This window comes from Phragmites australis, chromosome 16, assembly GCF_958298935.1.
Source record: "Phragmites australis chromosome 16, lpPhrAust1.1, whole genome shotgun sequence".
NCBI classification, from domain to species: Eukaryota; Viridiplantae; Streptophyta; class Magnoliopsida; order Poales; family Poaceae; genus Phragmites; species Phragmites australis.
Window position 1 is genome coordinate 17,904,663 of NC_084936.1, and position 25,410 is coordinate 17,930,072.

The following is a 25,410-nucleotide window of genomic DNA, read 5'->3' on the forward strand; positions in this document are numbered from 1 at the left end:
CTTATATTATATTTAGAAATTAAATTAAATCTAAAAGTAATAATTTATCCAACATATTCATCATTACAATAAACTCACACACCAGCATCCGCCCCGTAGCTTAACTACACAAGCCAAATGTCATCGGCTCCGGGATTTAAACCCCACGATTTTTAGGCCACCTTAAAAAAAAAGGTGACATCCGCTATTTGTAAGGTGTGCCACATATGATTTTTTTTATATGGAGTAGTGTTCATAAATAGAGAGAAGAAAATGGTCTCTTGACAAAGAGTCTGTAGCACGTCAAACTAGGTCAAATTTATTGGTTAAAGGACTCTCCGTTGTAAAAGGTGTTTTTTTAAGCTGTAGATAACATGGATCGTCTAGGTGTGTTTGATTCACCGTACAGGAGTGGATGGAAATATGAAATCGCCTCGTGCAGATTTTTGGACTTGCTTGCTATTTGATTCATGGATAAGGGTGAACAGGGTCATTCAAGATTCCTTTAAAACCTGACGAGCTGGTCCAGAAAAAAGACCAGGATATGTTCCTCTGCTCGCTAGCGAGAGTGGGCTGTGTTGTATGTACGTGTGTTGGTGTTTTTTTATTAAATTTTTAATTTTATCTAAAAGTATAAAAGTGGTCTAAAAATTCTAAATATTTTTATAGTTAAAGTAGAATTCAATAGTAATCCGTTTTAATTATTTTAATAAAAAAGTCTAAGCAAATATTTAATTAAAATTCTCTAAAAAGCCTACTTTTATATCTTCTATCAATTTTTAATGCTGAAAATAATTTCCTTAAAAAAATTACTAATATTCTTCTCATGTGATGTACTAATTTATAAAAATATTCCAATCCTAAGTTATTTAGTGAAAAAATGAGTTCCTTTTGATACTCTCTTTTCAATTTGATTTGAATTCAAACAAATTCAAAAATACACAAATTTATCCAAATGCTTATGAAATGCATATAAATATGAATGTGCATAATTTGGGGTGTGACAATTCATCCAATCCAATCCATCTAACCAAATAGAAAACAGCTCATCCTATCCACTCTAATCCCACAAATCAAACAGAAAACTGACTCATCTTATCCATCCAACCAAATATAAAATTAAATCATTCCATTTTGAAAAATAGAAATGACCCTATCCTATCTAAACTTATCTTCTAACTAAACACACACATAATGAATAATAACTGTCTCTCCACTATTGCACATACAGTTAACATGAGAGGAAACAATTACTACCTCCGTTTTTTACTTGTCACTTTTTTACTATAGCAATTTTGATTATACATTTTTTATAATTTTTTTAAATACTTAAAAGTATAAAATACTAATGCAGTATATTTTATAACAAATTTAATGATAAAAAAGTTTTGAATATTTATAATTTTTTAAAATAACATAAGGTCATAATTATTACCGTAAAAAGTTGCTGGCACGTGGAGCAGGTGTCGCGGGCCACAACAAAGACAAGCCCGAGCATGAAGCCTTGAAGACGAAACGCACCGCGGCGTGGGCCCCACTCCTCCCTGTGCCCGCGCAAACTCCCAAACGCCCCCACGGCCCCACCTCCTCCTTGCAGTTCCGTTCCACACACTTCCCATCCCACTCCTCTGATCCCGTGCCGCCACTTACCCGTGCCCCTCCCTCTCCGCCGCCGACCCCGACCCCGCAATCCTGCGCCCATGGCGCCCCACCTCCACCTCCTCCCTACACCAGCCCTCACCATCACGACCGCCGCCGCCCCATGCTGCGGCGGTGGCGGCGCCAGATCGGCGGCCCTGCGGTCCCGAGCTCCCTCGTTCTCATGCTCGCCAAGGAGGGGGCGGGGGTGGGGGAGGACGAGGACAAGGCTTAGCGTTGCGGCGGCGGTGGAAGGGAGGGATGATCACGCGTCGGGCGGGCCCGCGGGGCCGATGAGGCTCAACGAGTACATGGTCGCGGTGGACCGGCCCCTTGGCATCCGTTTCGCGCTCGGTGCCGACGGCCGAGTCTTCGTCCACTCGCTCAGGAAAGGGGTAAGTGGCCGCGGGCGGGCGCGAGCCCCGAGCTTCGCGTCTGAGAGGGATCGGGGAGTGACTCGTTGGTGCTGCATGTGTGGCAGGGGAACGCGGAGAAGTCGAAGATCATCATGGTCGGCGACACGCTCAAGAAGGCGGGGTCTGCCCATGGCGGCGGAAGGCTCGGCACCATCAAAGACCTAGGTGACACGGAGTACGGCACTAGTAATGTTACGTTTCGACAGTTGGAAGACAATTGCCCCTTTGAATGATCCCTATCGTTTTCCGTCAGAGTGTCATATAAGATTATTTATGATAGGAGGTGTTCTTTTTGGTCTGTTACCTTTGAACTTGGAACTACTATGCCCTAAAATTTCGTAAAATTTAACTGTCTAAGTGAAATTCCCATGTTCGCCAATCAGGCCACAAAATGTACTTCGAACTGATAGTTTCTGGACATTGCCCGAAAGCTTAGTAATTTTAAGATGCTGTTTGAATGGTTCAGTTGAAATGTTTCGTTAGTTATTGTAAAAATTTCATGGTACATTGCAGTGCTGCAATGCACAAATCCTTATAGCATGGTTAGTATTGTAGCAGTGGGTGATTTTAAATCTAACCCTGATTAATTGCTTGATAAAGTGTTGCCTTTCCTTAACTATTTTACGGTTACCATTGGATCACCTCCCTCAAGTCAAGACATCAGAAGTTCAGCACCCTTTGTTAAACTATTGCGACAACATCATGAGATGAGCTTAGCTCAGGACATCCTTGGTCTAGAGAATTTCACGAACATGTTTTATTTCCCTACCAAACTGAAGAATGTTGGATGGAACTACTGCATAAATTACGCTTTTTTTTATATGTTCTCTTTAACTTGTATTCAGGATTGCGCTGAGTGACAAGTCAGGACCATGCAGCCTTGTCCTTGAGAGACCATTTGCTCCTTTTCCGATCCATCAGTTACATCAAAATGAAGATTTCCACATCCTATTTAACAGAGGGCGGGTTCCTATTGCTTCCTGGAATAGTGCTCTATTGTCCACAAAACTGAATGAGTCTTCTGTGGGGAATGGGAAATCTGGTTTTGCTATATTTTCCCCAAGGCTGCTAAGTTCTCAAGGATGGGCACTTTTGTCTAGTGAGAAAGGTGGACTAAATCAGAGCAGTACGAACCTTGTGAATCGCATAAGTGAGATAGTCGGTTTATATTCTGATGAGGATGATGTAGACGCTGAATGGGCGCATGGCAGCTTTCCTTTGGAGGAATACATTAAAGCACTAGACCGTGCTAAAGGGGAACTGTACTACAATCATTCACTTGGTATGCAATACAGCAAGGTAGGGAGGACTGCTTCTGTTTGCTCATGTTATTTTCTTATAAATACATGATATGTACCTTTATGAAAGGTGTGTCAATATGATTTCAGTTTCAGGAGTTCAGGATCACTTTATCAACGAGTATCTATAACCATGGCATTTGTTTGACATATTTTTATTTTTAACAGATTACTGAACAAATATTTGTTGGGTCATGCATACAAACAGAGAGAGATGTGAAGATGTTATCAGAAACTGTGGTAGGCTTCTAACACATGCAGTGAGCAGATTTATCAGATTGCCTTTGAATTGTTGCATTTATGCTTTCTTTTTCTTTATAATTCAGTTAAGTTTCTGATACTTCAAAAGACTTCAGGGTATCACTGCTGTTCTGAATTTCCAAAGTGAAAGTGAGCGCATTAATTGGGGAATCAATTCTGAGGCGATCAACAATTCTTGTCGCGAGAATAACATTTTGATGGTTAATTATCCTATACGGTACGCTGTCATTTCCTCTGTTTCAAAGATGAAAGGTTAAGATGTTTGATTCTTGGTCTCCACAATAGTTATATTGAATTAGATGTTGTTGTATTGTTTCTCTGAATTATTGCAGCAGTTTTCTTAGGAAATCTTTTATGTGCTCTTAGTGTCTAGTTCAAGTAAATATGGTTTGATTGCTGAACGAGACCATAGAGTTTTTCATAGGTGCGGATCAATATTTATTTATACAACGATCTAGGTGATATTTTGCCCACTATAATACTTGATATTCAGTGTTATCCTGTTATGTACTGCTTTTTGGGGTTCAAATTAATGTTGTTGGCACTGTGCGTGTTATTAGTCTGTTAAGGTTAAGGACATACTTGTGGTAACAAGCTTGCAAGATCATCCTGCTTCACCTTAGTTGTTACTCGCTCCAGCCCGAAATAAGTGTCATTTTGGACATTGACACGGTCCCCAAAATATAACTTTGACTATTACTTTTTGTTGTAATATATTGATAAAACATAGCAAAAATATATTATTATGGAAGTACTTTTCAAGACAAATCTACCCGTGTCATTTTTTAGTATCCAAACTCAATACATAAAAAGTAATTTATAGCCAAAGTTTGAAACAGTTGATTACACACAACCCAAAATGACACTTATTTTGGACTGGAGGGAGTATTTGAAAACAAAAAGAAGGAGCGCTATTAAATTTTGGTGAAAATCTTTCTTGGTCTGTAGATGTGAGAGGTTTGCCAACCTTACTGCAACCTGACAGTCCTTAAATTATAAATGTTGAATTTTTTTCAGAGAGGTTGATTCCATGGACCTTAGGAAGAAGCTTCCTTTCTGTGTTGGTCTTCTATTGCGCCTGATAAGGAAGAACTACCGTATATATGTGACATGTACCACTGGATATGATAGATCACCTGCATGTGTGATTTCATATTTACACTGGGTTCAAGATACACCTCTACATATTGCTCACAAGTTCATCACTGGTTTGCACTCTTGTAGACCTGACAGGTAATTATGGTTCAAAAAAGTTATATTACGATGGTCACTGTTGCTGTTATGACTACTGGTTTGGGATCTAAAGATTTGATTAAACATGCAGAGCTGCAATTGTTTGGGCAACTTGGGATCTTATTGCGTTAGTTGAAAATGGAAAGCACGATGGCAGTCCCACACATTCAGTATGTTTTGTTTGGAATAGTGGTCGGGAGGTAAGTTCCTTCTATACAAAATGTGTCACTGAACAGGGAGTATGTGGCATGAAAAGTCATTTGTTCAATTCGGTGTGAGACTTCATTGTATGATCTTGACAATCTATAACCTGAGGGGGTTGACTTGAATTTGACAAATTGCTCCAGGGAGAGGATGTCGAATTGGTTGGAGATTTTACAAGTAACTGGAAAGACAAAACAAAGTGCATCCACAAGGGTGGGTCAAGATACGAGGCTGAAGTTCGACTTCGACATGGAAAGTAAGTTGCCACTTCTTTGATCTTTCTTGAAATTTAGTAATAAGTAAGATTCTTTTGTTCCTTGGAATTTGTGCCCGAGGAAATTAGGAATGGCATCTGTGTATCCTGTCAGACCTTCTCTTCGCTGCTGATGGTTATGGAGTTAACTGACACTAACCCCGAACTCATTCAGATACTATTACAAGTTCATAGTTGGGGGGCAGTGGAGGCACTCGACTTCATTGCCGACAGAAACAGATGAACATGGGAACGTCAACAATGTGATCAGAGTAGGTGGCATTGCTAGGATTCGCCCTGCTCCTAGCCAACTACATATAAGGGTATGTAAACCCACTGTCTTCAGTGGCTTCGATTGAACTTATATCTATGCCACCTGCCTGTTTGTATGCACATTCTCTCTTAGTTTCATTCCGTCATTGAACCATATACGACTTTTTGAAGGTAGTAGTCTAGAACCTATAATATGTTGGCATCTCTCATGGCAGGACCCAACTGTTGTCAAGGTAATAGAAAGGGCGCTAACCGAGGACGAGAGGTTTTCATTGGCTTTTGCAGCGCGCCTCATGGCATTTGCAATCTGCCCAATCAGATTGTCCCCCAAGCAGTAGACATGTCATCCCTTCCCAGTTGAACCAGACAAATGGTCATCGAGGATCAGCAATTTCGTAGTTACAGAAAACTCATGTAACAACAAAGGGACCTTACTGTATGTGCCCGTTCACACATAAATGAGGCGTCCATAAGTGGTTCAGCAATCATCACAATGTACAACTTCTGTAATTCTACAACTGTACCTGAAATAAACATCGTTTTAGACAGGCTCTCAAATGGCCAGCGAACAAACTCTGCAATTTACAGCTCTAATGGAGTCATGGGATGGGAGAGATGACTACTTTGCCGGTAGCTCTCCCGGTCTCAAGGTAGGAGAATGCCTCCACAACCTGCGAGAAGGGGAACTGTCCCTTCGGATCGAGGACCGGCTTCACCTTCCCGGACTCTAGGTAAGGGTTGAGCTTCTCCAAGACGGAGCCATTGGAGGTGACCACGAACCGGAACCCTGGAGGGGTGACGGCGCCGGTGAGGACCACCACACTGCCTCCTTCCTTCACCACCTTGACGGCCTTGTCGCCCTGACCTGGAATCCGAAACAGAGAGCATATCGCCTCAGCTGAGGATTACAGACGACATCAGATTGTGCCGGCCTTTCGACGGTGATCTTACCTACTGCGTCGAAGACGACGTCGTACTTCTCCGGCAGGTCTTCGAAGTTCTCCTTGATGTAGTCGATGGCGACATCGGCGCCCAGGCTCTTCAGGAGCTCGAGCTTCTTGGTGCTGGCCGTTGCGGCCACCTTGGACGCGCCGTAGACTTGCTTTGCCAGCTTCATTGCACATGATTAAGCGCAACATCGTGTCAGAAAGTTCAGTTCAGTACCCAACTACGGCAGAGCTGAAATTCAATCAGCCAGTGGGCAGTTGAGCAATGTCCGACCTGGATGCTAAGGGAGCCGACCCCGCCGGCGCCACCGAGGACGAGGATGGACTTGCCAGCGGAGAAGCCCGCCCGCTCCAAGCCCTCGTTGGCGGTCTCGACGGCGAGCGGCAGGCAGGCAGCCTGCGCGAAGTCGAGGCCCTTGGGCTTGAGCGCAAGCAGCTTCTCCTCGACGGCGGTGTACTCCGCCAGCGAGCCGGACTGCTTCGGCCTCTCCAGGGGCTTCTCGCTGATCATGCCATACACCTCGTCCCCTTGTTTGAAGTTCTTGACCTGGCTGCCCACCTTCACCACGACGCCGGCGACGTCGTACCCCGGTACGGTCTGCGCATCAATAATTTTATTTCAGTCGGTCAAAATTGATGAACGATTCGATCGGATGGAAGGAAAGAAGTTAAGAAATGGAGTGCTGCAAGAAGAAACGAGGAGAGCTTACAGGGAGAGGTGAGTCGGTGGCCTGGAACTTGCCGGCCCGGCGCTTGGAGTCGACGGGGTTAAGCGCGGCGGCGGCGACCTTCACGAGCACCTGGTCCTCCCCGACGGCCGGCACCGCCACGGCGCCGTCGAGCCTGAGCACGCTAGCGTCCCCGTAGGTGTCGTACATCCACGCCTTCATCTCAGAGGGCACCTCCGTCGCCGCTGCGGCCGTGGCCGGGGACGATGACGCGGACGCCGCCACGCACCGCCCTGGCCGGCCTACCTCCGTGGCTCTCCTCGCCACGGCGGCTGCCGCAGCAGCGCCGCCTAGTTTCACTAGCCCCGGCGCCGGAGGGAGGAGAAGTTTCACGGAAGCCTGAGGCTGCGGCAAGAACGACCTGGTGCAGGGAGTAGCTGGGATCGAGGAGGAGAGGAAGGACGCTTGCATCTTTGCTGGTGATGTTACGGGATCCCGCGCCTTTGCTGAAACGGATCGGAGGAGAAAAGGATGGAGCTTTGCCTCGCTGCTGCTGCTGCTGCTGCTTTGGGGTGTGTGTCAGTGTGAGTGTGTGACTGTGTGTAGTTCGCAGCTTGCCGAGTGGTGTTATCCGTTGGTGGCGGTTTGGAGTGGCGGGGAACGCTCTGGCCTCTGGGGGAGATGCTCATCGCACGCGGTGGCGGGACGGGCGAGTGAATCTGGTCCAGATCCGCGTGTTTGTGCACCGGTCCAGGAGCTTCGAATGCCTTTTTTTTTCCTTCTCTCCTTCGGCGGTGACGTCGCGTCGTGTCTCCAGAATTTTTTTATTTTTATATTTTTTCAATTAAAAATTTAAATAAATAGATTCATCGTGACAAGAATTGTATAAGTAGTCGTCTACCGTCCCCTGAGAGAGCATGTGGCCTAACCGCTCTCTGAGAGGACGGTAAGGGGTCTAACCACCCTCTCAGAGAGCGGGTAGGGGCTTCCCGTCTGCCCGCCCCTCTTACCGCCCCTGAGAGTGCGGTTAGATCCCTTGCCGCCCTCTCAAGGGGCGGTAAGGAGCCAGTCCCGCGTGTCCCCCTCTTCTCTTCTCTATAAAAAGGGTGAAAAATGAGAATAAATCTTTATTTTAATCTGAAAAAAGAGAAAAGTCTAAAGAAGATAGGAGAGGAAGAGAGCGCGGCGAAGCTTTGCTGTTTTTATCTGTGGATTTGAAGAGTATTTTCCGGTAATTTCTTTTTATACTTATATTATTGTTAATAAGTAAAGTAGCACCGTATGACATAGGGTTTAGACATGTATGATCTAGGGTTTATAGTTTAGAAAATACTGTATTTAGTATAATATTGTCAATATTAATTACGACGTGGTAGGATAGCAATTAAATACATAGTAGTATTTGTAGTATGGTAGTTTCAAATATGTAGATTGTACAGAGTAATAATTGTAGGTTAGTTTGGTTAGGGTAGTATTGTATGACATAGGGTTTAGCACTGTATGATCTAGGGTTTAGCGGTATGACTAGAGTTTAGGGTTTAGAAAATATTGTATTTATTATAATATTATCAATATTAATTACGACATGGTAGGATAGTCATTAAATACATAGTAGTATTTTTAGTATAGTAGTTTCGAATATGTAGACTGTACAGAGTAATAATTGTAGGTTAGTTTGGTTATGGTAGTACTGTATGACATAGGGTTTAGCACTGTATGACCTAGGGTTTAAAGTTTAGAAAATGCTAGTATATTGTTAATATTAATTTTGATATGGTAGGATAGTTATTAAATACATAGTAGTATTTTTACTATAGTAGTTTTGAATATGTAGATTGTACAGAGTAATAATTGTAGGTTAGTTTGGTTAGGGGTATTATTGAAGAACCTATTGTTAGGTATTAATCGGTGTCGGTAATTTTTTTAGTTTTGATAATCAGAAATATAGTTTACCGGTCTTAACATTGGTTATATTTGCGGATGTTTCTAGGGATGACAGATAAATTATTTTTTCAGATATATTATGGTGAGGGTGAAATTAGTTATGGTCCTAACGGTGTAGATCTGTCTGGATTTTGTTATGTCGTCAAGGGTCTTAGTAAAGCTAATGAGAGGACCATTGTGGGTGTGTGCAAGTGGCTGATGTGGTTTTTTCAATTGGATCCGCAGCAACATGATCTTAAGCTGAAAGCTGTTCTTAGCCGTGCTAGTTAGGGATACTTTGGCGAGCTTGTCCCGATCGAAGCCACATCTACTTGGAGGCAATATGTAGATATATCATGTGAACATGGGCTGCCTCTGATTTTGTTAGCTGAGGCGTACCAGAAGGATTAAACAGAGATAAACTCTGCGGAGGCAGTAACGGGACCAAGTGAGGCAGTGGCAGATGAATTAGACCCGGTAAGTGTCGGGGTTAGGGCAGATGTTGGGGATATTCCTGAGATGCAACCGATGGGTGTTGCCGATGAGGGGGAGCATATCCCTAGCATAATTGAAGAGATAGAGTTGGAGGATCAAGAGCTGGAGGAAGCCGTTGCCGATGAGGATTCATCTGACGAGGAGGGTAATGCTCCAGTTCCTGCAGAGTGGAGGGATCAGAAATTTTCAAAGCTGGTAGTTAGTGAGGCTGATCGGGCACCGTGGGAGTATCATGAGAACGAGCCCAGTGCCGACACCCTCACCACTCACAGGCTACTCAGGTACTGGTGACACTATATTACCGTATTCAATATATTCAATAGTACATCTAATATTGTCCACAGATTATTTCGGTGATGAGGCCGGGCCATCTTCAGCTGCATCGCGACCGATCCCACCACCACCGTTCGACCCCTACTACGGCACGCACGCTTGACCATATGCTACTGCACCGGCATACCACATAGGTACAATAGTGCATTTTGTACAACTACTTTCATTTCCACATTTTCCATATCTAATATATTCATCTGTTCGTAGGCCCCTCCAGCCAGTACACATGGACGCCCGCGGATCCTTCTCAGTCTTCATACTCGAGTCAGGAGGATGAGCCTGAGCCAGACCCCCCGTTCAACCTCGTGCGGGATTTCTTCGGGGGCACACCAGACTACGACATCCTCCAGCAGTCCCAGGTACCCAGTGCTCCACTTCGGACACAACACACCCAGGAGGAGGCCTCGACACCGGTGTTCCCTACTAGGCCTACCAGACAGGTCGGTCCACCCGACCCCCCTGACCTACTCTAGGGGCCACGTGAGGGCCAACCAGCGGCAGCAGTAGCGGACCATGATGGGGGAACGGCCGATGGTAGCGGGGGAGACAGCAGTAGGATTATACATTTATTTTTGTAACTTACATATGCATATTCGATTCGTGATTTATTCTTACATATTCGGACGTGTGTAATCTTTATGGTCCACTTACCATGTCGTAACTGCATTTCTTATTCTAATGTGATTGCACGCTAGTTGCATTTCTTAATCCAACGTGACCACACACTACTTTCTATCGTCCTCGGCCATGTACGAACCGTTCACGACAGATATAGAAAAATATTTCTTACAAAGCTACTTATACACAAAGTGACTACTCGAAAACTCTATCGGGAGTCTAACTTTAGTCACGAAGTGACCACACAACTGAACTTTAACCATTAAACGACATTACCTCTTTCCTGGTGTAATCTGCAGGCACGAATTGACCGCACCACTCAAATTTAACCATGAAATAACAACACATTTGTCCTTGCACAGGCTATAGACAAGAAGTGACAACACGGGATAGATTTTACCAAAAATTAAATGATAACACATGTAGCCTGACACATGGAATCTCTGTCCAGCATCAATGCCACAATTTTTCCATTCTTCAAGAGGGAATCCAATGCTCCTGTCCCCCTCTAAGCCCTTCCACCCACTCCTTTCTTCAAGAGAGAATCCAATGCTCCTGCCTTCCTCTACCATAAATAACCCAAGCTTCATACATGGATACACCACTCATTTCTCAGTTCTCTCAACTGCAATATCTTTCTCAGCTCTATCAAGCCCACTCAAGAAATATTGGGGGATTTTCATCCCTCAGGGGGTCGAACCACAGATGTGCTTATGTGGTGACCGTTGTAAGCTTTGCGAATCCTAGGATATCTCATACACCTATGGGTTGCGTTTCTTCATGTGTGTCCACTACCAATACGACAAGCCTCAACATGAACCGTATGAGTATCCACCGGTATAACAATAAAGATTCCACCGGTATAACAATAAAGATCAGCCACATATTTCCCAATTTCACACCCTGTTTCACTAATCTCTCATCTTGCCCTATTTGTCCAGTCCCCTCCACCGATCTGTGACTTTATTCAATGACTTGACATTGAGCAAAATAAAGATCAGAAGCGGTGGGTCGACATGACCATGCGGTGGTGGAGGGAAGCTTTCACACGCCGGGAATACGAGCAACAACAAGAGGAACTACGCCTGAAGCGGCAGGAAGAAGAGCGTATGAGGAAGGCAATGCAGGACCATACCGTCGCTTAGGCTCGAGAAGCTGAGAGGGTAAGGAAGCGGGAGAGGGCCTGTCGCGCTAAGGCGGCAGGTCCCGATACCCTACGAAAGGGCAAATATCCTAAGTGCACTTATTAGAGAGTATCTAATATAATCCGACATGTTTTCACTCTCTAAGGCATGTTATGATTAGGAGTGGCGCACTATTAAGTAGGTTTTTGTGCAAACCGTACATGCCACTTTTTTTTGTCGTGTCGTCGTGGTTATAGTCTCATATAATATTTTCCACCATATGTATAATTTTATGTTTGTCGCCGTTTGTAACCTCATTGCCGCGTAATATGCTGCGAGTGCTTCACATATATAATTTGTTCACAAATATTGATTTTTATCCTCCGAACAATATGTAAACTACTCCAAAATCTCGCTTCCCCAATATGCCGTTTTGGTCACTTTTTAACCATTTTAATTCCAAATTTTGCAAAAAAAAACCAATTTCAAATATTGAGCAACGTTTTGCAGTAAATTTTGCAACTTTTTTAAAAAATAGCCTACCCATCCATTGGGAGGATGGTTGGAAATGTACCCGTCCTCTCATTGGACGGGAGACCCTACCCACCCTCTGAGAGGGCAGTTAGCCCCCTTGCCGCCCTCTCAGAGAGCGGTTAGACCACCCGCCCTCTCAAAGGGCGGTAAGGATTCCTTACTGAGGGCTGCAGGTGCTAGTTTTGCAATTATTGCAATGAAGAATCTATTTATTTAAATTTTTAATTAAAAAATTATAAAAATGAAAAAACTCGTGTCTCCAGTCTCCAAGCGTCCGCGTCTGGTGTCGATGGGGATGGCCCATGACCCCACTCGTGTAGATACGGCCCGCTGAACGATCCAAACGCACACAATCCTGGCCTCGGCTCCGTGGGTCAAGTAGGTCTGGGCCGAGAGATCGTTTGAACAAAAGGCAGGAGCCCTTTAAAACGGATGCTTTCCTGTTGGTTAATGCCCTGAAAAGACTGAAATCGAGCCCTGAAAAGGCTTGTAACTGTATCGATGCCAGGCCGTAAAAGAAATATTTACTGACGGCCTTACAGTACCCAACGGGTGGATTTGTTTCTGTAAGGCCATCTCCAACGGGGTCTCCAAATTTGAGGATTCTAGTGCTACAGTGTTTTGCGGTATACTGTAGCACTAGAAATCCATCTCCAACAGATCCTCTATCCAGTGATACAGTACTGCTACAGTATTAGGGATAGAGGATGCTGTAATAGTGATAGGGGATGCTGTAATAGTATTTTGAGGATAAAGATTTGAGGTAGCTGTTGGAGATGGTCTAAGACTGTAACGGTGCGGTGTGAGTCTGACAGAATAAAGTAGGCCTTCACTAAACTTTTGGGTCCTCGATTTCTTAACCAGAGGTTAGGTCTTCGGACATTACACGTGACACATGATACATCAAATAGTAGTAGATTTCAAATAACCCTGGGTTTTATGGTCCTCGTGTCACAAATCCGTGAGTTTTGTGGTGCACGTCGGGCTACACCTTTGGGCTGGACTGTGGGACCCTGAGGCAACTCGCCTGTAAGCATTCAAAGACATCGTCTAGCCGAACGGAAGGCATCGAAGAACATTTACAGAATAGACTCCTTATACCTCCAGCTCCAATCCTCTCCTTGCTGCTTTCTCCATTCCCTATCTCCTTCTCTCCTATCTCAAACTAGATTGCTTCTTTCCATTCTATGCCTCTATTCCTTCATCAATTTATATCCGTGAACTAGTTGAACTCTTAAGCTAGCTATATATGTATTCGGTTGGATTGATCTGGGTGATTTGAATGTTCTTATGTGCTTGGATCAACTGAGATTATGACAATTGATATCAGAGTCGTTCAATTCATGGAATCGGCAATATCGAGAAGGTGTGTGAAGACCCATGTGCAGCATTGTTGGAGTAGCTTGCGGAGCGAGGTTGGATTCTGAACCAGTTGAGCGAGGCCGTAGCTGGGCTGACGACAACGTTGCAAGCTGCCAGACTCGTGAAGCCGGAGGTGGAGAAGGAGGAGCCCGAGCCGCTGATCGAAGCAACCAGTGAAGACGCCACGTCTGCATCCACCGACAACTCGCCCGCACCCATCGCCATCGTGCCAATGTCCACCCCGCGTCTGCATCTACATTCACAGCCACCTCCTCGACCACGTTCGTCCCCATCTCTGACAGAGATTCCAGCATCATACACACCATCTGCACCACCTACGCCCACTCCTGCAACCGCATCACGCTCAACTCCTTCCTCCACGGGCAAACACCCGCCAACTATTCAACAGGGTGCCTCCACCACCTGCTCAAGCTCTCGCGTTGCCGTCCTCCATCTCACGGTCGATGGGTCAAGTGGATTGTAAGTCAGATCGTGGCCCGTCACGCACACGATCATCACGTTGTCACGCACACGGTCTCGACCTCTTAGGAACCGACATACTAATGCACGCGGTCATCACTCTTGTCTCTAGGGCGCATAGGCTACTATGCGTGGCCACGTGGGCCGTGGGTCACGAGTTATGGCCGTGTCAATGTCTGTCAGGTCACGACGAGATGGGCTTGGGTGGAGCTACTTGTAGAGCTGTGGTGGCATGATAGATGATTATTTCTGATTTTTTTGGAATCGCATTTTATTTCTGCAAAAAGGCAAAAAAAGATTATTTAAAAAAATTCCTGAGCAAGCAATGCGTAATGGATATTCCGAGCCCAGCACAGCGAGATTTGTAGGTTCAGAAGCACACATGGATGGAGTGCATGTAACACCGTTCTCGGTAGCCGAAAAAGATTCTTTTGCATAACTGATACGTAGTTTTAATTGTTAAATTCGGAAAAAAAATGTTTTTTTTTCAAGGGCAGGAGACAATGATTTCCCTTCTGAACACAAGAAGGATACGAAGTGAGGAGACTAACAAAGATGAGAACGAGGCACGGAACTTCACTTCTGATCTCGCTTCAGAACAAAGCCTCAACACAACTTCAGAACTCAGAAGTTCAGCAACTCTCAGGTGTCAACTGAGCAAGTGCAACACATGAACACAACCTGACGTCCTGACAACCTTAGCTTAGCAACACAAATTATTGAATTAACCTCGGAAGTTCAGGTAATCAAATGTACCAGTTCTGCCGCCCTTCCTCACTGAGTTCGCTCGACCGCCGACGCGCGCCTGGCTCATGGCGCCGATGCACGCCATCTCGCCACCGCCGCACTTCAGCCCTTGCGCTTGCGCCCTTGCCGATTCAGCCATCGCCCATCAGGTCATGGTCGTGGGCACGGGGCAGCAACAGTCATCAGGGCAGGGCAAGTCACAAACTCACGTGAGGAATGGCCGAATGGCCGAATGGGCCTTGGCCCGTGGGAGACCGAAGACTGGGTTATGGGACTGCCGGACTGGATGAATGGCCGCGTGCGCGTGTGCTTGCCAGCCTGGGTTGGACTGAGATTGGAGAATACTGCAGACAATACTACATATAAAAAAATAATTTTGCTATTTATTTGTTGACAGATTTATTGATTGGAAATCTGTCAAATTTGTAGTTGTCTGATTTGCTTTGAAAAACGTAACCTATCTGATTAATAGCTTATCGATTTTCGTTCTTAACAGGTATTCGGACCGCGCCAACCCAATAAGACACCATTGTGCGGAGGAGGCATTTTAAAATTCAACCTTGATTTGCGCACGCTCACTCTCTCTTGCCTTTTTTTTCGTGTCTCACTCTAACAGCACAACGCTTCTCTCTCCTTTTTCTTGAATGCGACAAAGCTGTTCTCCAGAATGGTGTGGTGGCGATGCAGCTCTCCCCTTCGCTTCACCCCACTTCTCTCCTTCCTCTGCATCGAAGGTCAGTAGATCCGTAGAAATCATAGGCTATCGAAGGTCCGTCGTGCCCATTTTTGTTGTTTTGAGTCCATATTTTTCTTTTTTTCTTTCTTTTTTAGGGTTATTTAGTCCTGGTTAGGGTTTGATTGGAAGTTTTGCAGATTTCAAGTCTTTTGGAGTGTGTGTGTTTAGATTTTGATATGTTTTTGCTGGGATTCTAGGGGTTAGGGTTTGGGGGAAGTGTTGGTTCAAGGTGCCATTTAGTGGAATAGAATATGCAATTTCCCCACAATTTTTTTGTTCTTGTTCGTTTGTACCATTTTGTGTGTTTGTGCATAGGTGCCTATATGTAACAATCGACCAACCTTTCGGCTAATGGACCATCTATTCTCTGTGTATTTTTGTGTGTAGGTGTATGTGTTTCAATTGACCATCCTTGGCTCATGACACCATGACGCAAATCTACAGTTTTTCATTGAGGGTCCATTTCAGGTGAGTGTTACCATTTAGACCCTTTTTTTCTTCGTTCATTTTGTTCAAAACCCATAGCATGTATCTGTATGGTATGATGAGTTTTACTTTTCTGCAGAGATGAAGCATGCTGTGTTTTTTTGACATTATATAGTTATTTTTCTGTATGCATAGTTGTTTTATGGTTGACATTAAATTATCTGAATTATAGACATGATACTATTTGTGTTTTGTGCATGCACATTTGTGCTTTAAAAGTTTTTTTGCTTGCTTATGACTACTGCTGTTAGATGCTTCTTTGCTGGCATGGATATATTATTTGTTAAGTCTTACTGTGAGTTCACATTTGTTGTTGTGTCCTATATTTTAGCTGTTTTTTTTGTTAGAATTTGTCTTGCTGATCACTTGATTGGTATATCCAGTTATGTTCTACTTTTGTGTAGAAGAAACTTTGAACCTTCCTTTGTTGTTAGCTTCAACAGGTTGCTAAGCATTAAAACGTGGAGTTGTATTCATTTATTTATTTTAATTTGGCCATTGGGAATAGGGAACTGCTAAATTTGCCTATGCTACTTGATTTTCGATTATGTTGTGTATGCTCTTATGTGCTTTGAAAATTTTCTTATTTAGTTCATGAACTTGGCTGTTAGAAATATTTTATTAAAGTTGTGTTTGCAGCATAGATAATGTTTTCTTTTTATCATATTAAAAATACTAGTAATCATGTATTATGTGCCAAGATTTAATGGTTTAATGAAATATGTTTAAGCTTCATTAATTCATAACTAAATACTAGTAACTCTAAAATTGTTGAAATCAATTTTGTTAATCTGGTTAATTTATACCGTGTTCAGTAAAAATGCTCACACTCATGTTAAACATAGTTACCTTTCTATTTAGGGTTAAGCTTGGGTTAAGCTTAATAAATCAATAAAATGTTAGATAATTAACAATAATCCAAGTGAAGAAAATCTTGAGGTTTTAATCTCACGGCATAATGCATTACATCTCCACTATTGCCATACACTATGGAGCATCTGTCATTGCACGTCATTCATCCTCATCATTGCATGCGTTCTTCAGTAGTGAACGAAGGTCCGGACTGTGACGCGAGTGTGTTCGAGGGCGACATCGAGGTACACCACTTCTGCGAGTTCTGTTCAGGAAGTATCGGGCAAACCGCAGAGCAGCAAGGTAAGCATTTAAGCATACTGCACCCTTGATCAAATTAAATGGAGTCTAAAATTGATAAATTATGCTTTACGTATGTTTGCATGCGTTGAATCCAGTACCAGGTTGATATGGGTAGAACCTATGTTGATACATTATCTCCACCTTGACTTATTGATGAATCCTTATCCTTGTAGCCTTGATGATATAGTTGGTGCTGCCGTTATTCGCGAGCCTAGGGCTTAATCACTGTTCACAGATACAAATATGAGGTTGAGATGGATGGTTGAGATGTGAGATTAAGGCGAGATATGGGTGGTGTTAGGGGTATCTTCTACCTAGGAGGAGTCATTTGGGTAGTTCAGAAGAGAGCCCGGGTGCCATAGACCGTTTGCATCGTTTAAAGTCATCCGTCGGTACAGTTGGCTCTAGCACTTTCCGTACTCACCACATGCTGATCTAATGGTAAGGTAAGTCGATTATCATATGCCATGGCGACACTTGCCTTACGGCTCTATGACATGTAAGAGAAAAATAAAAGGAGAAGCAAGGTTGTAGGGAGCCGGAGGTGTCCGGGACACACTCGCGGTAACCCTAGTGCCATAGGGGCATTACAAGTGGGTGGTTCCGGGTATGAGAAAGTTGACACGAGTACCCCCTTGTGTGTACTTCCATGAGTAGCACAAGTCGTATGTTCCTCGAGTCGTGTGGGTAAAGTTGTACCCCCTGCAGGGTGTAAAAATATTTCGAAATGCCGCACTCTCGATCATGAGCATGCTATTATTTCATTTGTATCGATCGTAGAGTTTTCGAATGTGGGATAAGGTTATGGTATGATAGAAATGGTTGGTAGATTGTTGATGAGATACTATGTTTCCTATACATACATGTTCAAGTTGTGGTTTACAGGGTAGAAAGGTAGTTGTTTTTGAGTTAAGTATAGATGCTCACACATATGTGTCTAGATTGTTTACCGCATATATTTTGCTTAGCCTTGTGGCTTACTCTTGCTAACAGCTCAATGCATAATCCTTGGAATCGAGCTATGTATATGTGCTCTATATGGTTTACGTCTTGCGAGTACCTTCGTACTCATGCCTGTACTTTCAGGTTCTGCTGGTGAGGGTGAGGCGGTGTTTGGCTACTTCGTGCCCTCCGATGCAGGTGGTGGGCAAGAGTAGTGCATTCTACTCTGGTGAGACGTAGCTTTTGGGGTGGAGCCTAAGGGTATATGACTCTACTCTCCTTTTGTTGTTGTAAAGGTTTTAATCTTCCGCTGCATAGTTTCTCTTTGTGTAAACGGTTGCAAATGGTTGCATGCTTAAGAACTTACAATATAACTTTAATTACTCGTTCTTTTTTAAGCTATGTTGTGATGTACATGTCAGAAAAGCATGTGTTCTGATCTTAGACACAAGACACGTATCGGGACTACCAGGATGGTATTCTGGTTAATCATTGAGGTTGTATTTATGAATAATGATCATCTTGATGATTAATTAGAATATTGTTTAGACTGTTCCTCACAATCACTCACATGAATAGAGTGGTTAATCTACATATTAACCTTCGAGTGAACAACACTGTAATTAGGGACCAGTTCTTGTGGTCATGTAACCTATATTGTATAGGAACAATTGTGTGACAACTTTGTTGTTTGTGAGCTAATAATTACTGATAAGCATTCATATTTGCTTCTAACCTATTTTATATATTTTTTGTTTTTCAAAAACACATCAGTGATTATCTGAATCTGATTCATCACTGATGTATAGTCATTAGTAATATGTCTGAATTTAGACCCGTAACTGATATATAGTTATTAGTGATAATTCTAGATACAGAGCCATCACTTATATATGTCTAATATCTAATGTATCCTTATTAATGATACATTTAAATGCTAATAAGCTATTCTGATACAGTGCCCATAGAAATAGATCAAGTAATTGTAACAGAAGCAGCCACAGTAGCCTCACCAGAAGGGTACACGTCCAAAGCAAAGGACACATCTCTACATGCACTGACGTATATATATATATAGCTTCTGAAAGTTGAATGCGTGTGGGGCCGCCACTCTTTTGGAATGTCAGATAATTCATCACCTGTAGACGCCTGTGAGCTACCCTTGGACTTACCTTAGGCTAGGCCTCAACTAAAAGCATAAATATTAATGCAATTATACTATATGAAATATTTTTTCTTAATTAATTAAAGTGTATAACACTATACAGCTATCATTTTTTCAATGAATATTAGTTGGTCGGAAAATCTATAAAAAATTCCATATGATTTTATTATGCTTAAAGATACTTTTATTAGTGGTTCCGAAGCTTCGTATACCTAAAAGTTTTCAAATAAGAACCACAAAGTATAAGCCACCACAATATAAATGACAAAGTAGTACTACTCATTACAGTTTATTGGAGTCACCGCAATATATTTGACTTTCATCTGTGATGAAAAACTTAACATGCAAAGGTATCATATAATTAAATTCTTTCTGACGATCCTTGTGATTAGTAGTGCGAAGAGTCCAATGGTGATGTGGAGTTAATATGCAGATTATATTCTTGTTTGAATACACTAATTAGAAGGTCCAGAACCGGTGGGCTACATATGATTTGTTATGATATAGCTCAAAATATATGATTTCGGCATCTCGAAATGATACAGAGATATAGTACCTTAGTGCTTAGACCTATACATTATACTGTGGTCGTACTATACATATGGGTGCTACGTACTCTTCACTACTTATTCAAATCAATTTCGTCAACATATATACATATATATATATATATCACAAGTTGGGGGAATATGATCCAGAAATGATGCTTGAATGGGAAACCATTTACTGTATCTCTTATCATATTTGTACCTTACAGCAGGACAGGATCAAGCTAGTGTCATGTGTGAATGTCCTCACATATATACGCACCTGGGGGACAAAGAACAAGGGAAGCTCACATGCAAGCAGGCATTAGGACAAGGTCGACAGAGGAGAGGCAGAAAAGCGTTCCCAAACATCCACACATTCTTTCTGGAAACCACACGTATCCGTCTTCCCTACCTCATATGCATGGATCCAACCAATAAGACCTGCACCAACACATGCCATGCATCACGAGAGAGAGAGAGAGACAGAGAGAGAGACAGAGAGAGAGGTGATTCTTCAGAACTCAGAAGAGACGCATGCGGCCAGAAGGCTAGTTACTACCTTGTTGTCAGGGGCAGACCCAAGACAGGTACCGCCAGGGCACAGGCCTCCATTTAAATTCTTGTTTTTAGTAGATTTTAGTAAACTTAGATTTTCATAAGTTATAAATGCTCAGTTACTCGAATGCCCTTGCTCAATTTTCGTGCTAGGTCCGCTCCTGCTTGTTGCTGTATGTCTATTTTTGCCACTGTGTGGACATTTGAATTTTCCAACAACTTCTCTTTGGCATGCTCTTTTAGTTGTTGCAGCAATGTGTAATTGAGGCTCAGATTGGCTTTTATGTTTTTTACTCTCTCTTTTTTTGCATACATGTAGTTATGAAAGGATCAATGGCTGGATGCATGCATGCTTGTAGTCAGTGAAAAATATGCGTGTTTTTATAGTTACCACACACTGATCTTTTGTTAGGACAAGGAGAGATAATGTTTTTTTTTGGTTTCAATACTGAGAAAATGTTGTGTGGAAGAAGCACTAGACAAACAGAAGATGAAAATCTGACTATTCTTTTCTTTTCTTGCAGATCATCACAGGCATATCCTTTGGATTCAATATAGACACTATTAAAATGAACAAGGAATAAGCTAGTTAGCATGCAATACAAGACAGTACTGTTCTTGAGCGTGCAAGGTAAATATACACTTAGTATTATATTGTTTGCAACACTCAAAAAGGTACCAATAAATCTCATCCATACGTGCTTACATCAACTTAAAATATTCAGCAGAATAACTCGGGAAATCTTTGTTCACTTGTCCACCTCACCAGTCAGAGATAGAACACGGGAGGCCTTTTGCTTGGCACTGCATGCGTTAGGTAATTAGATGCTAAGATTCCATTGGCCACTAGCTAGATCTCCTCTTATGCAAGTCATTTTGGTTGCTGAGTACACAAAATATGTATGCGCATACACATCTTGAGGTACAAGATAGATACACATTCCACTCACCCCAACACAGACCCACGAGAGTGCATCCAGTATACACACGCTACAAATCTTACGGGCCACCAAGGCCTTCCACATGCCTTCCAGTTTAGTGCACGTGTTTTATTAGAGCAAGTTCAAAAAAAGACAAGTATTTGTCAAGAGCATGTCCAACAATGCATGCCAGCTTGGTATAAGTCTGTCCGTCTCATATTTGTGTCTACGTAGAGGAGAAAATAACGAGAAAGGATAAAAGTAAAGCTACAAACTAGTAGAACTTTAGTAGATAGTCTACTCTTTTAATATATTAGTCTTACAATTTATTGGATAAGGGTCTAAATTAATTTATAGATAATGCTACATTTAATTTATCGGAGATGTTATCTATAATAATATTTATTATTGGCATATACAACTCTTATAGATAGCAATTATGTTATAGGTGATATGTTATCTCTTCTATTGTGGAACAATCTTTTGGTGTAGTGGTGGAGGCGTGAGGATAAGACTCCATCTACTATGGTTTAAATTCTAGTCCTCATGATTTTTGTATAAACGAGTATTTTTAACGGTATTATCTTCTATTTTCTTATCAACATTAATTTTTTAATCTTTTACTGGGCCAACTACCCACCTCACTTATTGGCAATCTCTCAAACCCATCCTTGCCTAGGCCTAGCAATAGGGCGGGTCGGATCAAATGCAACGAGAAGGCACCCGACCCGAAACCCGAACCAAAAAATCCGACACACTCACTAAACACCTAATGGGCAAAAAATCACTCCCGACCCTGAACCCTGTGGGAACCCGAAACCTAACGGGAACCCTGCAGGTGGGAGCTGGGTGCCGACTACAGAGCGTCGCGTTGGCCTAGGGCAGCGCCGCGGGAGGGGGGCAGCAGCTCGGCCGCACGGAAGGCGGGGACGGCGGCACGACGGGCGCGGGCAGCGACGATGCAGTATAACACTTCTAACAATTTTGACCATGTGTCACCTAGAAAATTATCTGGTGATCACATCACTTTGTTCATCAAAGCATCTAGTGCATCGAGAGTGTTGCCTGTCTTGAGATAACTATATGCTTCGATGAAATCACTTTACATAGACTGGATCATCCGGTGAAGTAAATTTTTTTTGAACTCATCTAATTCAAACTTTCTTGAGCTCTAGCTTCTCGACATGTCAACTATGGGTTTCTATGAGCTACATAGTACTAGAATTTTACAAGTGTGCATCAAACTAAGTTTAGACTCACTAGGTCAAGCTACTACTCTTAGCCACTCTTTATAGTACGATCAAAAAAACTAAAGAAAAAAACAACCTATACCACTCTAAGTATTCTTCATCTCCTTTATGACACTTACAACTAGAAAATTCTTAATTTTAATGCACAAGTCCTTTGATCATCCACATAATCGCCTTAGGACTAAGAATACATAATTATTATTGTGAACTAAATTTTTAATTTCCTTCAAAAAATAAATTATTAATCATAATAATATAATTATCATTAATCATCAAAAATACTTACTACTTACTAGAAATCTAAATATTACATCTACCCATGACCCCTACGGAACAAATTTCCCATCCACCCTCCGCTCCTACCAGCTCTAAAACCCACGGGGACCAACCCATCCCACCCAGTTGCCAGCCTTATCCTTACACACGCACGGGCCCCATAACCTAATCAAAACGCGTAGCGCTGATCGCCGGATGAAGCCACAAGTAGCGCGCTCTCTCCCGATCAGCCAAAAAAATTTGACGTGGTGGGCATTACGCCGATTGTTGTAGTCACTCTTATGTGTTCTGAATAATGAGGCACGCCTGGTCGAACCTTGGGTGACATTTTGTGTATACACATATGTGAATACTACACAAATCAAAGCAAAATGAAAATTGTTCCTCAGGCAAGGGAAAACCGTTGGGCTACGTGTTGAAGCATTTCTCTAGCTAGTTATCATGGAGTACGTTTCTAGCTAGTTATGATGGAACGCATTTCTTCATTCCAATAGCAGCTAGCACTATCAGAAGTTTAAGACAGATGGCATTTTTTTTTCTACCCCGTATAGCCTTTTTCGAATGTGTAAACCACACATTGATAAAGATTTTGATAACCATTGGTATGATACATTGCAAACATAGGGATATTATAAAATATTAAAACGTAACCTTGAGATAAATAGTTTATGCATGTTGTTTATATGTATAAACCATAATTTGGTAAACATTTCGATAACCAAAGTGCATGCCAGCGAAGACATGACACACTGAACTTCAATTTTTGTATAAATGCATATTCTAGTTATGACGGAATACATTTTTTCAAATTCTCTAATATCAACAAAAGAAAAGCATCACAACATGAGGTAAGTATGTAATATATTGCTGACACTGTACTATTATTATTATATATGCATGCGCTTATGTATATAAAACAATGGGCTGATTGGTAGATCGACTAACCTACGTCGTTGTCATCGTCGTCGTCGTTATTATTGTAGGTTATCATTATTATTATTATGCCGTCGTCGTTATTATTATTATTATTGTAGGTTATTATTATTATTATTATTATTATTATTATTTTACTTGCGAGAAAAAAAACCTGACCCATCGAATCCATCATATCTGAACCAACAAAAAACTTGTCAACCTAGAATGATATACAGCAGGCATACAAGCAAGAAAGAAAAGCACCACATTTCAGCAGTGGATCAATGAGAATAGCAGCCTGAGCAATAAGGGCTGGGATCACTGAGCCACCGCGAGCTCCACTGCTCCAAGCCAGCTCCCCGCGCGGAACAGCATACACCAGCCATCGCGGAGGGAGCTCGATGCCATCGCCACGTGCATCAGCAACCCGTCGACACCTCCATGGCTGCGCAAATAGCTAGATTCCCACCGCAACTTGGGAAGCTACCGGCCTCTACCACTTTTCGGAGCTTAGGTTGCCACCGTTGATGAGAGCAGAGAAGAGGGAGAGGAGGAGAAAGGTGATGGGAGGGAAGTGCCAACTCCACTGGTGGGAACGGGAAAGAGAGGTTGGGGGAGAGAGAGCACCAGTGGGGAAGAGATAATGTTGTCTTGTGTGGTGTGAATCAGAGAGAGAGAGAGAGAGTATCGGGTGGGAGAAGACATAAGAATACCACCGGACTTGAGGATTGGCTGGAGAAACAAAATTGCATTGAAAAGTGATTTCGGGTCCGGCTACGTTTCAGTGCCAGTTGGGAGCTATAACCGGCACTGATGGTCGGTATCAGTATCGGTTCGTGACTAGAACCGGCACTGATACTTCAGTGCCGGTTCTAGCCACGAACCGCATTGATAGTGACTATCAATGCTGATTTTTTTACGCCTTTCTCATTGTTCACGCGTGAAAGATTAATAACTGGCACTAATAGGATGCTACTTTTGATATGTTCTGTAGTAATGTTTGGATTAGCCGTATCCACATTGTACCATTGAATTGGCAATGTAGAGTACATACGATTATCATATAAAAGATGTTATAGTAAAAGTTGCATATTGCAGACCACGTTAATGTCCAAAGGTCATATGCACTGCCTGCACGATTGTACAACCAAATAACTAAGGCTCTTGGCCATATATAATTTTGTACCGCAATGCATGGTACTATATGCTTGCATTTTCACTACGTGAGAATAGCACATTAGTGACGGTTCAAAATCATTATCAGTGACGGGTCTTAAACTATCATTGATGAATCAGCACTGATAGTCACTGACTACTAGTGTATGGTTTGGAACCGGTATTGAAAATCAACATCAATGCTGGTTCGTGGAACCAAGTGGCACTAATAGGTGTACTATCAATACCGGTTGGTTTTACCAACCAGCACTGATAGGTCTTTCCCCGTCCTTTTCAAACTCTGCCAGTTGCCACCAATACCTTGCCCATTTTTAAATTCAAACCTATAGCAATCTAGTAACTAAATCCAACTAAGAATAAATGTAGATCATCTCTATACATCTAACAATGACAAAGTTGCAAACTTTTTCTAAATTAGATCTCAAAATCCATAACCATATAATAAACACCAACTATCAACCCAATCTACCAAATACATCTATCTAAAAATGAAATATAGACCATCTCACTAAACTTAG

At 42.5% G+C, this 25,410-nt stretch overlaps 2 protein-coding genes and 1 long non-coding RNA gene across 3 annotated transcripts; 2 read left to right on the forward strand and 1 right to left on the reverse strand.

Moving 5' to 3' along the window:
• Nucleotides 1-1,567: 1,567 nt before the first annotated feature.
• Nucleotides 1,568-6,113, forward strand: LOC133896453 (phosphoglucan phosphatase LSF1, chloroplastic-like). The gene is made up of 10 exons (XM_062337061.1): nt 1,568-2,012; nt 2,099-2,208; nt 2,879-3,332; nt 3,500-3,571; nt 3,688-3,809; nt 4,610-4,825; nt 4,917-5,025; nt 5,173-5,285; nt 5,458-5,605; nt 5,771-6,113. Exons 1-10 carry the CDS (start codon nt 1,680-1,682, stop codon nt 5,891-5,893), a joined length of 1,800 nt encoding a protein of 599 aa, XP_062193045.1. The 5' UTR covers nt 1,568-1,679; the 3' UTR covers nt 5,894-6,113.
• Nucleotides 5,971-7,870, reverse strand: LOC133896454 (2-methylene-furan-3-one reductase-like). Its single transcript, XM_062337063.1, has 4 exons — nt 7,213-7,870; nt 6,777-7,100; nt 6,507-6,666; nt 5,971-6,420 (listed from the first exon to the last, which is right to left on the reverse strand). Exons 1-4 carry the CDS (start codon nt 7,639-7,641, stop codon nt 6,155-6,157), a joined length of 1,179 nt encoding a protein of 392 aa, XP_062193047.1. The 5' UTR covers nt 7,642-7,870; the 3' UTR covers nt 5,971-6,154.
• A 1,443-nt stretch (nt 7,871-9,313) lies between these two features.
• On the forward strand, nt 9,314-10,457 carry LOC133896448 (uncharacterized). Its single transcript, XR_009905763.1, has 3 exons — nt 9,314-9,869; nt 9,933-10,055; nt 10,129-10,457. It is a non-coding gene; the product is annotated as an uncharacterized LOC133896448 (long non-coding RNA).
• The last annotated feature ends 14,953 nt before the right edge of the window (nt 10,458-25,410 follow it).

Coding starts and splice junctions, on each gene's coding strand:
- LOC133896453 (XM_062337061.1), top strand. CDS start 1,680: ATGGCGCCCCACCTCCACCTCCTCCCTACACCAGCCCTCACCATCACG. Junction 2,013..2,098: donor TCCACTCGCTCAGGAAAGGG/GTAAGTGGCCGC, acceptor CATGTGTGGCAG/GGGAACGCGGAGAAGTCGAA. Junction 5,026..5,172: donor TTTGGAATAGTGGTCGGGAG/GTAAGTTCCTTC, acceptor AAATTGCTCCAG/GGAGAGGATGTCGAATTGGT.
- LOC133896454 (XM_062337063.1), bottom strand. CDS start 7,641: ATGCAAGCGTCCTTCCTCTCCTCCTCGATCCCAGCTACTCCCTGCACC. Junction 7,101..7,212: donor CCACCGACTCACCTCTCCCT/GTAAGCTCTCCT, acceptor ATTGATGCGCAG/ACCGTACCGGGGTACGACGT. Junction 6,421..6,506: donor CGTCGTCTTCGACGCAGTAG/GTAAGATCACCG, acceptor TTCGGATTCCAG/GTCAGGGCGACAAGGCCGTC.